The following is a 13,081-nucleotide window of genomic DNA, read 5'->3' as shown; positions in this document are numbered from 1 at the left end:
AGGCACAAGGATCAATAGAACAGAATAGAAAACTCAGTAATGGACCTACAACTATATGGTCAACTAATCTTTGACAAAGCAGGAAAGAATGGCCAATGGAAAAAAAGCCTCTTCAACAAATGGTGTTGGAGAAACTGGACAATAACATGTAAAAGAATGAAACTGGACCACTTTCTTATATCGTACACAAAATGAATTCAGAATAGATGAAGCACCTAGATGTGAGACAGGAAACCATCAAAATCCTAGAAGAGAACACATGCAGTAACCTCTCTGACTTCAGTTGTAGCAACTTCTTACTGGAATCATCTCCTGAGGCAAGGGACACAAAAGCTAAAATAAACGATAGGGACACATCAAAATAAAAGTCTGCACAGTGAAGGAAGCAATCAACAAAACTAAAAGGCAGCCTTTGGAATGGGAGAAGATATTTGTAAGTGACATATGTGATAAAAGGTTTGTATCCAAAATGTATAAAGAGTTATCAAACTCAACATCCCCCAAACAAATAATCCAGTGAAGACATGGGCAGAAGACATGAATAGACACTTTTCCAAAGAAGACATCCAGATGGCTAACAGACAAATGAAAAGATGCTCAATATCGCTTATCATCAGGAGAATACAAATCAAAACCACATTGAGATACCACCTCATTCCGGTCAGAGTGGCTAAAATTAACTCAGGAAACAACAGATGTTTGTGAAGATGTGGAGAAAGGGAAACCCTCTTGCACTGTTGGTGGGAATGCAGACTGGTACAGCCACTCTGGAAAACAGTATGGAGATTCCTCAAAAAGTTAAACATTGAACTATATTATGATTCAGCATCTCATGGGTTACCTATAATGATATTATGATTCTGTACTTCCTTATTCATTTTAATCAGAATGTTTCTGTAAGTGATATTTCTCCGTAATTATTTGGTAAATCTGAAGGACAGCTCTTATAAGGAGAGGCAGAATAAATTCTAGATTCCTTTATTTTTTTCATTTAGCTGTTTTAAAAGTAACAAATTGAAAATCTTGTATCTTCCAAAGTTAACTGATGATTTAAAAATATTTTTGTAAGCATGTGGATTTGTATATATTTAAGATTTTTGCTGTTTTTATTCTTGTCAGTGTTCATAATGTTCTGTCTTTTGTAGAAATCTCCTCAGGTTCATTCTTGTGGCCTTTTACATAATTCCATGAGCTTTTGCTTAATAGTTTTCTTACTTTGTGTTATGATTAGATGTTCATATCATACATTTTTTCCCCCAGACTTATAATCCACTATATTTCTAGGGAGCACTAGTTTCTTTTAGTAGGAAATGGTATTGAGAAATTATGCTCTGGATACCAGAGATATTCCTTGCTACTGGATTGGTCATTATCTCTAGACCTTTGTAGTGGACAGAGCTAGAAAATAGATTTTTCTTTTTAAAGAAAAAGTAGGAGTTCATATTGATAGTCCTAATTTAAATTCAGGACCATAAAGATTTTACTTTTTTAATCTTATATATGTAAGTCCTTTAAAACAGGCTGAAGGTGAAAACTGTGGCTCTCGATGACACTAACATAATTACTCATTTATTTCATCCCACAGTATACATAGAATGCTCTCAGAACTAACAGTATTATTACTACAAACATGGAGGATTTCTTTCTCTTCTTTAAGCTATATCCTGGTGGGATGAATAGGTACATTACGTTTTAAAGTCACTTGAAATAATTCTTCTTTGTGTACATTTGCTGCTAACTTGATGTGTATTTAAATTCATTTGTTTCATTGCTTTTGATATTTAAGGATTGAATTTATTAAATGTAATCTTGTACTATAACTATGTTAAGTAGTTATGTGGTTCTGAGTCAAATCTCTGAAACAAATGATATTCAGAAAAATTTAATTTCTATCTTGTTCCTTCCTTCCTTCCTACCTACCCTATAAGTCACCCTTTTAAAATGTTTTAGTTTGTATTTATCCATCATCCATCCAGCCATTTCTGTCTTTGTTCTTCATCTTAGATAAGCATTAGTAAATTGTATATACTTTTCTCCACCTTGCTGTTTTAACCTTACAGTATACCCTGGAGATCACTCTACAGTGTGTATTCTCAATGGGAGGCTATCACCTTAAGGGGGCAAAAGTTGTTCTTGAGGGTGAAAGAAAAACTTGGATATTATAATGACTTGTGACCCTCCAGGGGGCCAAGGTATATAAACAGATAATACAGTATATATGTGATATTAGTGTGTGGGGGTTGGTGGTGGTGATTAGGAATTAAAAGGTCTAAAAGGACTTCTTGGGACAATACTGAAAAAAAGAAGACTGAGAAACTGTAGCAGTATATAGTATATTACTTGGTATTCCTCAATTATTTTAAAAGTGTATAGTGTCTATTACGATACAGTCAACTAACCCTCTGTTTTTTAGCATTTGAGTAGTTTGTATTCCTTTGCAGTTATGAACAGTGCTGCAATGAATGTATATGTTCTTTTGTATTTTTAAGAGTGTATCTTTGAGACAGATACTGAGAAGTGAGATTCCCAGGTCAAAGGTTAATTGCCTATGTAATTTGCTAGACATTGCCAAACTTCCTTATGGCAGTGTTTTAGTTTGTACTAGTGAATATGTTCTAAGTTAGCTTATTGTGAGACACTGGTGTCATTTATGAGAATCTTACTATCTTCTAATTGGCTCTGAGAAATATAATTTTCATATTACAAAATGCAAATATATACATTATTTCACCATTGGATTTTTTTCAAAATTATCACTACACTGCTTACCATATGTTGTTTAGATGAGAAAAATGGATCTATCTAAAAGGTCACATAGTTTATTTTATTTAAAAATTTTTTAATGTTTATTTTTGAGAGAGAGAGAAAGACAGAGCACATATGGGGGAGGGGCAGAGAGAGAGGGAGACACAGAATCCGAAGCAGGCTCCAGGCTCTGAGCTGTCAGCACAGAGCCCTACATGGGGCTAGAACTCAGGAACCATGAGATGATAACCTGAGCCATAGTTGGATGCTTAACCACCTGAACCACCCAGGCGCCCCAAAGGTCACATAGTTTAAACTAGTTTTTAAAAAATGTGCTGTATCTGGTCTTAATAAAGATAGTTGCTGACATTAGTTTTTCAAGTAAATGGTGAGTATATGTATTTTTAAATGTTTGTTTTTTATTCAATAACAAATGTCTAAATTTAAGGTAAATTTTAAATTTAGACATTTAAATATACATATTTTGAAATTATACCAAAAATAGAGCTTAAATTTTTTTATATAATATATAAACATTTCTCGTTGGCCCATTTCACTTAATTTTTGAAATACTTTGGCCAACTACATCACCTAGTTTTCTTTAATCCATTGTTTTTGTGAAGCTTTTAGTTTGTATAGTAAAGATCTCTTTGTATGTGAAGGTAGTGATCCTTAGTTCCCTGGTGAGCAGACTGCATGCATCAATCTTGTCATTTGGTTACTGCATGCTTTCTTTAGGGAATTGGTTCCAAATCCTGTTTGCAGTATTTGCCTTCACCATCCCCACAACTGCTCATCTGATTAGAGTCCTTCTCGCTCTAATCCTATGTAGGATCTATCAATATTAGAGGTAGATTAAAAAGGAACATTATATTTTATGAGAAAAAGTTCCATGGATATACTATTTCTTAGTAGTTTTGTTTTTTCAGTTTTGTGTTCTAATGACTTTCAGTATAATGACCTGGGGGAGATTGCACAGTAACTCAGACTATTCATAACAGAGATTGAATTGAGTCAGTCTGTCCATGTGATCCGTTAGGTATTTATATCTCCCTGACAGGGCTGTAGTAGGCACTTGTATTTGTATTTGTGGAATAAATGAATGGCTGGGGAGCTACTGGCATTGCCATGCAGTAAATGGTTAATTAGGAAAGGACTTAGAATAGCTGAATATTTTGTCTGTGAAAAGCGGACAAAAAAAGCAGTCATGAAATTTCTAGAACTATGTGTCCTACAACACATTTAAGTGTTTGGAGGTTAAACATGTAAGAAGAAAAGAATATGGGAGATGATGTGAAACTGTTGCAGTTATTTTTGTTAAAGGATTCCATTTTACATTACATTGTTGCACAAAATACTGCTGCTAGAAAAGTTTTGCCTACTAGTTTCCTTGACTGTGGAGCGAATTTGGGTTTTTAAAGAATATATGTCACATTTTCCTCTTCCTTTGTAGGCATTTGGGATCACAACTTTGTGAATTGGAAAAACTGATAGATAAAATGATGATTGCAGAGTTTTCTACTTATTCTCATAGTGACTTAAACAGACCACTGGATGATGACTGTCAAATTTTAGAAGAGGTATGTGTCTTAAACTGTGGATGAAATTGGTGTCATTGCTTAGTGTTAATTCCTAATAGTATTAGTTTAGAACACATTCTTCTCAGATTATAATGAGCAGAAAAAAATTTCAAGCTCAGTCAGTCCTCTGTGAAGTCCTTCCCTAACTATGTGATTTTAGCAAACACCGTAATTGTTCATTATCCTATGAAGTTAGAGAATAAAGTAACTTTATAACTTAATTAGAAATTGGATTTAAAATGAGGTCTTATATATATCTTATAAACCAAGCTTAAAATATAGATATAGGATGAATTAACATATATCCATGTGTATGCATGTACTGGAGTATGTTTGTTATAAAAGTGATCATTATTATATAGTAACTTATCAGTCATTAACAGTCACTGAACCCCTGTTATGAACATGTTTTATGCATATGCTTATACATAAGATCCAGGCTTCACTTATCTGCTGACTTTTCAATGCTGATTACCACCAAGAACTAGGAAAGGATCCAGAAGCCCTGATAGCAGCCTAAGTAAAGAGATTTTTGTATGTGTTAGCAGTTAATTCCCCACAAATAGTCCAGGTCATCAGGATTTGAGAAGGATACTTTCTACCTACTTGTTAAAACTATGCTAAAATGTACTCATACTGTTTTGTCCCCAAGACAGCTTCATTTGATCCACTGTAGTGCATTAGGATTTATCTGTTTTTAAAACTATGACTCCAATAATCTGATGACAAGATTGCTGTAGAAGGGGTTTTTGGGGGCTTCTAGAAAATACCACGTGCAGGATAGAGATCTGAGGATCAAATAATGAAACGCTTGATGTTGAATATTTCTACTTCTGAGTGACATTATTCTGTATTTAAATTGTAAAATTCCATACTTTTATTTTAATAGGAAAGACTTGTATCTCTTGTATTTGGACTTTTAAAACAAAGAAAACTTAATTTTTTAGAAATCTATAGTGAAGAAATGATTATTACAGCAAAGAATATCATTAAACAGGTAAATGTACATTTTTATTTGATATATTTTGGTCTAGAATCTTTTTTTTAAATTTTTTTAATGTTTATTTTTCGAGAGTGAGAAAGCATGAGTGGGGGAGGGGCAGAGAGCAAAGGAGACAGAATCCGAAGCAGGCTCCACACTGTCAGTGCAGAGCCCTATGTGGGGCTTGAACTCATGAATTGCAAGACCATGAAGTCAAGAGTCGATGCTTAACTGACTGAGCCACCCAGGTGCCCCTAGAATCTTTTTATCAAATTTATTTTTACATGATCTAGTAATATATATGCAGTATAATAGTAACATTTTCTCATTTATTTAAAAACTTAGAATATAGAAAAATAGAAGAAAAAATAGACCTACTAGCCAAAAGATTATCACTTTAAGAATATTTCTAAGTGTAGGGGGATCTGGGTCGCTCAGTCGGTTGAACATCTGACTCTTGATTTCGGCTCATGTCGTGTGATCCCAGGACATTGAGATCAAGCCCCAGGGTCATGGAATCAAGCCCCACATTGGGATCTGTGCTGAGTGTGGAACATGCTTAAGATTTTCTCTGTCTCCCTCTGCCCCTCCCCTCAGCTCGTGTGTGTGTGTGTGTGTGTGTGTGTGTTCTCTCTCTCTCTTAAAAAAAATGTATTTTTAAGTGTAATTCTAAGTGTAAATTGTTACTGATGTTTTTCATTGTTGCTATCATACTGTATATATGATTGTGAATTGTACATACATTTCAGAATCATAACATAAGCATTTTCTCTTATAAGCCTTCAGACACATCATTTTTGATGGTTGTATAAAATCCTATCCACATTTTATTAGTTATGCCTTTCCTCTGTGTTGAATATTTACATTTTTTCAGTTCGGTACTGTAGAACACTGTGACACACATATTTGGTGTAAAGTTTTGTTGGGTTTTTCCATAGTTAAGACTATTTTCTTATAGCTGATTTCTAGATGTGGAATTATTGGTCAGAGAGTGAAAAGTATTTTTAAAGCTATTTGATAGAGTTGAATTGCTTTCTAAAAAGATTTTACCAAATACATTCTCACCTGCAGTAAGTAAATGTTTATTTCCTCTTATCCTTATCTTTAAGAAATTATTATTGTAAACTAAAACCTTTTTCAGTCTCATCTTTGTTTTGCTGTTTTACTCTGATAAATATCATTAAACATTAAACTTCAGTTTTTCTAAATATGAGAAACAATAATTTTAAATATACTTATTAGGCTTAATGATCATCATCAGGTTGAATGTACATTTCTGAGTTTTTAATGTTTAAATAAAACAAGCAAAAAAAGATTAGTAATCATACCACCTTTTTTACTTCTTTTGAATACTAAAACACTATATTTTAAAATTGTTATGACCACTTTCAAAAATTGTTGGCAATAGCTACTAGCACTAAATGTACACATATATTGTAACTCAGCAATTCTACTGCCAGGTATTTATCAGCAGAAATGCATACATAAATTTACCAAGACAGCATAATATTTCATGGCAGCACTATTTGTAATAAAAACTGGAAAAACCCAAAGTTTTCTTTTTTTTTCTTTGAAAAACCCAAATTCTGTCATCAGTAAAAAAAAAAAAAAAAATGATCGAGTTGTGGTATATTTGTATGAATACTGTACAGCAATGAGAATGAATAAATCACATGGAACAAATGGATGAATATCACATATATAATGTGGAGCCAAATAAACCAGACACAAAGGAGTCACAAAGGAGACACACTTTTGTAATTAATCTATGATATTAGAATTAATCTGTGGTATTAAAAATGAAGATAGTATCTTTTCGGAGAAAGTAGTGACTAGAAGGGAAGCAAGAGAGGTGCTTACTGGCAGTGTTTAATTTCATGATCTGAGTTTTCATTACACAAGTGTACTCCATTTGTAAAAATAGATTTGAACATAATTTGCGTAATTTTATGTATGTATGTGATACTTCTAAACAAATTTTATGAAACTGCTGTGTTGTAATTCCCAGGATTCTCCTGAAGTCTAAGCATTTTTTTAACTTAATCTGTTACATATATTGCAAGAAAACATAACCTCCAAAATGAACTTTTTTTTGGAATTTTAATATGGGGCTTATACCTTATTCCTAAGAATTATGGTTCTGGGTGTTGTTCTGTTTGTTTGGTGTGTGGTTTTGAATAGTTTTAAATAGTAGGGGATTTTAGTTAATATAACAGTTCAAGCATATCCTGGAATAATTATTTAATAGGGTAAGGATATAATGCTACAGTGTTTTATACACCTTGACGTGTGTATAAAAGACATAAGAGACGTCTGGTAAAATGATCGTAGTCATTGAGGTCATTTTTTTTTTTTTTCCGTGGAAGCCATTTTTAATATGTAAATGAACCACAAAGTACTTAGAATTCTAAAGATGTTAACTGAATTTTTTTCTTAAAATTTGCAGTGTGTGATTAATAAAGTTTCACAAATAGAAGAAATTGACACAGATGTTATTGTGAAGTAAGTATAAATATTACGTTGGGAGTTATCAGTTAGGGAAAAGATGACACATTAGAATAATCTGAGGAGGATTTAATTAAGGAATTATTTACTAAGGTATGGGCAGAGTGTAGAAAAATCACAAGTGACAGTGCAGTACCTTTAAGGGCCAAGAGAAGAGAACAGTAGGATTCAGGAGAAGGCCACTTAGTAGTAGGGAAAAAAAAGGCCTGTAGTAGTTGAAGTGATCTGCAGTGCTGGAGGCAGTCTTCCTGAGACAACCTCTCAGGGAGGGAGGTGGAGCTATCAGTACCTTTCTTCCTTCCAGTGTTTTGTAAGGGCTCCTCCTTGGCCACGCCCAGCAGGTCAGCCTCCCAGGGCAAGAGGCTACAACGTAGGTATGGAGGAGAGACATTGAAGATGGTCCATTTCAGAGGAATCACAGTGTTATGTTTAAATTATTTAGCTATCTGATTAAAACCCAGCTTCTAATTGACTTTGAGGAATTTGAGTACATGATTTTGAATTGCCTCATGTCTGTAATTTTTTGTTTTTGCCCTTTAAATTCCTATTTTTTTTCATTTTGAGATTAGTGATAAATATTTTATAACTGAATTTCTAGTTCATATAGATATCTAAACTCTATTTATTTATTTATTTTTTAATTTTTTTTTTCAACTTTTTAAATTTATTTTTGGGACAGAGAGAGACAGAGCATGAACGGGGGAGGGGCAGAGAGAGAGGGAGACACAGAATCGGAAACAGGCTCCAGGCTCCGAACCATCAGCCCAGAGCCTGACGCGGGGCTCGAACTCACGGACCGCGAGATCGTGACCTGGCTGAAGTCGGACGCTTAACCGACTGCGCCACCCAGGCACCCCTAAACTCTATTTATTAAGTAGCCCAAGATATGAATAGCAATATGAATCACTGTGAAATTTTTCCAGGCCAAATTCATAGAATAAGGATTGAGAGGTTTTAATTTCTACACTATTACCTAGTGAAAACTCTGTTTCAGAATTAGTTGAAGCAACCGTAACAATGCAGGAATCACTAGTAGTTGGAAAAATTAAGTTACTGGTATTCTGTTAAAAGCTCTATGGACCTGGAGAGTCACTTCTTTTAAATTTTATTCCCTAGGAAATTTTCTCAAATAGAAAAATTCCAGTATTGCAAATATAGAAGTATCTTTTGAGAATAAACTCCTAAGTGCCCAAAGACAAATATTTTTTTCTTTGAATTTTTTTTTTCTAGGCTTGCAGATCAGATGAGAATGTTGAATTTTCCTCAGTGGTTTGATTTGCTGAAGGACATTTTCTCTAAGTTTACAATTTTCCTACAAAGAGTTAAGGTAAGTTTATGTGATTTTCAGTTTATCCAGAATATCGCTAAAATTAAGTCCACTTTCTAGATATATACATATAGAATCGGATTAGAAAAACATAATTTCTTTGTTTTTTGTAATTTTTTTACTGTTCGTTTATTTTGACAGGGGGTGGGGAAGGGGCAGAGAGAGAGAGAGGGAATCCCAAGCAGGCTCCATGCTGTCAGCACACAGCCCAATGCAGAGCTCAGTCTCACGAACTGTGGTATCATGACCTGAGCCAAAATCAAGAATGAGCCATTGAACTGACTGACCACCCAGGCACCCCTGTTTTTGTAATTTCTCTAAAGAGCCTTGGTTTCAAATAAGATTTGAAGTGCTTCAGAGTATTTTAATACTCAATAATTTAGGATAAGTTTTGTATTAAAAAATATAGTGCTTACTTGGCATTAAATATTATAAAAATAATACTTCCTCTTATGATTTTGTGATTTTTGAATCGCTCTAGATTATCTAGAGGCACAGTATGTGAAACACTCAAAAATCTGTTCTAAACCACTAATGTTTTCTAGAAATATTTAATCCTGATATAATGGTATTTTTAAAAAAAAATTTTAATGTTTATTTATTTTTGAGAGAGAGGGAGAGACAGTGTGAGAGCAGGGGCGGGGGCAGAGAGAGAGGGAGACACAGAATCTGAAGCAGGCTCCAGGCTCTGAGCTGTCAGCACAGATCCCAACGTGGGGCTTGAACTCACGAACTGTGAGATCATGACCTGAGCCAAAGTCAGAGGCTTAACCGACTGAGCCACCCAGCTGCCCCAATGGCATTTTTTAACATATAATTCATATTTAAATTGCTCTACTAATGGCCTTTATTGCAGGCTTTTATTTCACTTTTTAATCTGAGGTCCAATCAAGGATTATGCATTTACATTTAATTATTCTGTCTCTTCGGTATAATCACTTAATTTTAAACCAGTCAATATAAAGAAAAGAACATATGCCACAGAGCATTTTTCAGAAGAAAAGATGTCACAGACTAATGCATTGTAGTTAGAATCATTAACATGTCACAGCCGTGTTTTAATAAGACAATGCTTAGGAATTACTGAATGTAACAGTTTGTGAAATTTGCTATTCTTTGAATTATCAGATGTCAGTATTGTGTTACCTGTGCTAGTTAACATCCCTGGCATCTCCTTAGTATTCTGTTAAATGGCCCAGGGGACTTTGGTACTTAATCTGTGACATGACTTTATCAACATTGGAGTGATGCTAAGTCATGTGTATAACCTTTCTGAGTGGGAAAAGTTTTTAAAAATGTGATTCACTGTACTTTAGGCTCCTACCAAAATGTTGGTCCCACTCATTTGTAGTGACGATAGCAAACCTATAGATGTGGATTGCTCAAATAACTAAGCCATGTTTTTACTTTTTCTCATATTCCCGCCATGACTTCATCACACATACTTCTATTATTGTATGTCTGGATGTATATAACTCTTACACTGCAGATTGTAGAATTGACCAACTTTTTGCCAGTATTCTTTTTTATTTAAGTATAATTAATATACAGTGTTCTAGGGGCGCCTGGGTGGTTCAGTTGGTTAAGCGTCCGACTTTGGCTTAGGTCATGATTGATGTCACAGTTTGTGAGTTCGAGCCCTGCATCAGGCTCTGTGTTGACAGCTCAGAGCCTGGAGCCTGTTTTGGATTCTGTCTCCCTCTTTTTCTGCCCTTTCCCCACTAGTGCTCTCTCTCTCTCTCAAAAATAAATAAATATTAAAAAATTAAAATACACTGTTCTGTTAGTTTCCAGTGTATAATATAATGATTCAGCAGTTCTATAAATTACTCAGTGCTCATTACAATAAGTGTACTCTTAATCCCCTTCACCTATTTCACCCTTCTTCCCACCTCTCTCCTGTTTGGCAACCACCAGTTGTCTATATGTATGAGTCTGTTTTTTTCTCTTTTTTTCTCTGTTTGTTTTGTTTTTTATATTCCACATATGAATGAAATCGTATGGTATTTGTCTTTCTCTGACTTACTTCATTTAGCATTATACCCTCTAGATTCTTCCATGTTGTTGCAGATGGCAAGATTTCATTCTTTTTTTATGGTTGAGTAATGTTCCGTTGTATATATATACCACATCTTTATCCATTCATCTATGAATGAACACTTGGGTTGCTTTCATATCTTTTACCAGTAATTTTTTTATAGCTATTTCACTTTTAGGTTCTCTATCAGTTAAACTAAGTCAAATCTTTATTTGATATATATACAATATGGGAACAGTGATTTATCATAGTTGTAGTTTCTCATTTTCACATTTAGACCCCTTAAGCTAATACTTCTGTAAAACATCTTTGAAGATGATATATAACCTATAAATATGGTACTTTTTTCTTTGAAAAAAGTTTATGATTCTGTAAGGGTATGATTTCATTGAAAAATAATGTTAATTACAAGCTGTTCATTTTTAATTGAGAATTTTCAAATAACTGCAAATTGGAAAGAACCCAGATGTCTAACAGTAGAGGGAAGGGTGAAGTAAATTATGCCTGGTATATTCATTACCATGGAATATCATGCATCTGAGGATTTTTAATGTTGAAGAAAATGCATAGATTATAACATTAAGTGAAGGGACAGTATAGGCCTATTTATATAGTATGTTCTCAGCTATGTTAAAAAGATTTATTATCTCTTCATCTTCATACAATAAAGAGACATTTTGTCTTTTTGGTGGTTATCTTTTGGCAGTATAATTTAAATTCATTATTCATTTCTTTGTTTTTCCTAAATATTTCTACAAAGAGAGGTATTACTTTTATAATCAGAAAAGGTTGTTTTGGCTTTTACTAGTGTTTACCACATTATAGAATAAACTATTTGAAGTTCATAATTTAATTTACCAGTACACAAAAGCTCCAGTTTCTTCATATTCTAATACTTGTTTTTCTTGTTTTGTTTTTTGTTTTTGTTTTTGATAGTAGCCATTTGAATGGGTGTGAGGTGGGATCTCATTTTGGTTTTGATTTGTATTTTTCTAATGATTAGTGATGTTGAGCATCCTTTCATATGCTCATTGGCCATTAGTATGTCTTCTTTGGAGAAATACTTTCTTTGCTCATTTTTTAATCAGATTTTTTTGTTGAGTTGTAAGAGTTCTTTGTATATTGTGGCTATTTAACCCCTTACTAGATATATGGTAGGCAAGTTATGTTTAGTGTAACCTATTTAAGATACTTAGAATATATGCAATGTACTCTCAGGAGATTGCTACTTAAATCAGTGAAAATACAGAACTCCATTCTTAAGCTTTAGGGAACCCATTTCTCTTGAGTAGTTCTTTTTCACAAAGTCACCTTTACTGTGATAAAAGATTGGTATAATTATGACATGCATGACCTTGACACTCATTTATAAGATTTTAAAAAGTACATATCCAGAATTCACTTTTGGGGACTTTAGATACATGTTATTTTAAATCCTTTAAAAATATATCCTGTTTTCTTATAGGCAACGTTAAATATCATTCACAGCGTTGTTCTCTCAGTTCTTGACAAAAACCGAAGGACCAGGGAATTGGAAGAGATTTCACAACAGAAGAATGCTGCAAAAGACAATTCACTGGACACAGAAGTGGCTTATTTAATCCATGAAGGCTTGTTTATAAGTGATGCATTCAATGAGAGTGAATTAACACCTATAGCAATCGACACTACCTCTCAAAGAAATGCATCTCCAAATAGTGAGCCCTGCAGCAGTGATTCGGTATCCGAACCAGAATGTACTACTGATTCTTCATCCAGCAAAGAGCAGACATCATCATCTGCTACTCCAGGAGGTGTGGATATGATGTGAGTATGCTGACTGCTGCCAACTTTATATGATTTTGAGTAAGACTGATTTTTTCAATTTATTGAAAAACCATATGAACTTTGGTCTTGGAATTTAA

The 13,081-nt window shown here is 33.8% G+C and overlaps 1 protein-coding gene across 6 annotated transcripts in view; it reads left to right on the top strand.

Moving 5' to 3' along the window:
- VPS54 (VPS54 subunit of GARP complex) overlaps nucleotides 1-13,081 on the top strand; it is a 137,850-nt gene that overhangs the window by 43,146 nt on the left and 81,623 nt on the right. For all 6 annotated transcript variants that reach the window (XR_008417865.1, XM_053890732.1, XM_019435116.2 and 3 more), the window contains exons 8-12: nucleotides 4,199-4,325; nucleotides 5,215-5,322; nucleotides 7,754-7,809; nucleotides 9,043-9,139; nucleotides 12,643-12,983. Coding sequence is in view for 5 of the 6 variants with exons in the window: in XM_053890732.1 (XP_053746707.1) it covers nucleotides 4,199-4,325; nucleotides 5,215-5,322; nucleotides 7,754-7,809; nucleotides 9,043-9,139; nucleotides 12,643-12,983 (729 nt within the window). In the remaining variant the exon portion in view is untranslated. The remainder of the gene's footprint in view (nucleotides 1-4,198; nucleotides 4,326-5,214; nucleotides 5,323-7,753; nucleotides 7,810-9,042; nucleotides 9,140-12,642; nucleotides 12,984-13,081) is intronic.

Source organism: Panthera pardus, unplaced genomic scaffold (assembly GCF_024362965.1).
Source record: "Panthera pardus isolate Hobbes unplaced genomic scaffold, ASM2436296v1 HiC_scaffold_25, whole genome shotgun sequence".
In the NCBI taxonomy this organism is placed as follows: Eukaryota; Metazoa; Chordata; class Mammalia; order Carnivora; family Felidae; genus Panthera; species Panthera pardus.
Note: the sequence above shows the minus strand (reverse complement) of the source record. Positions and strands in the feature narration are given on the sequence as shown.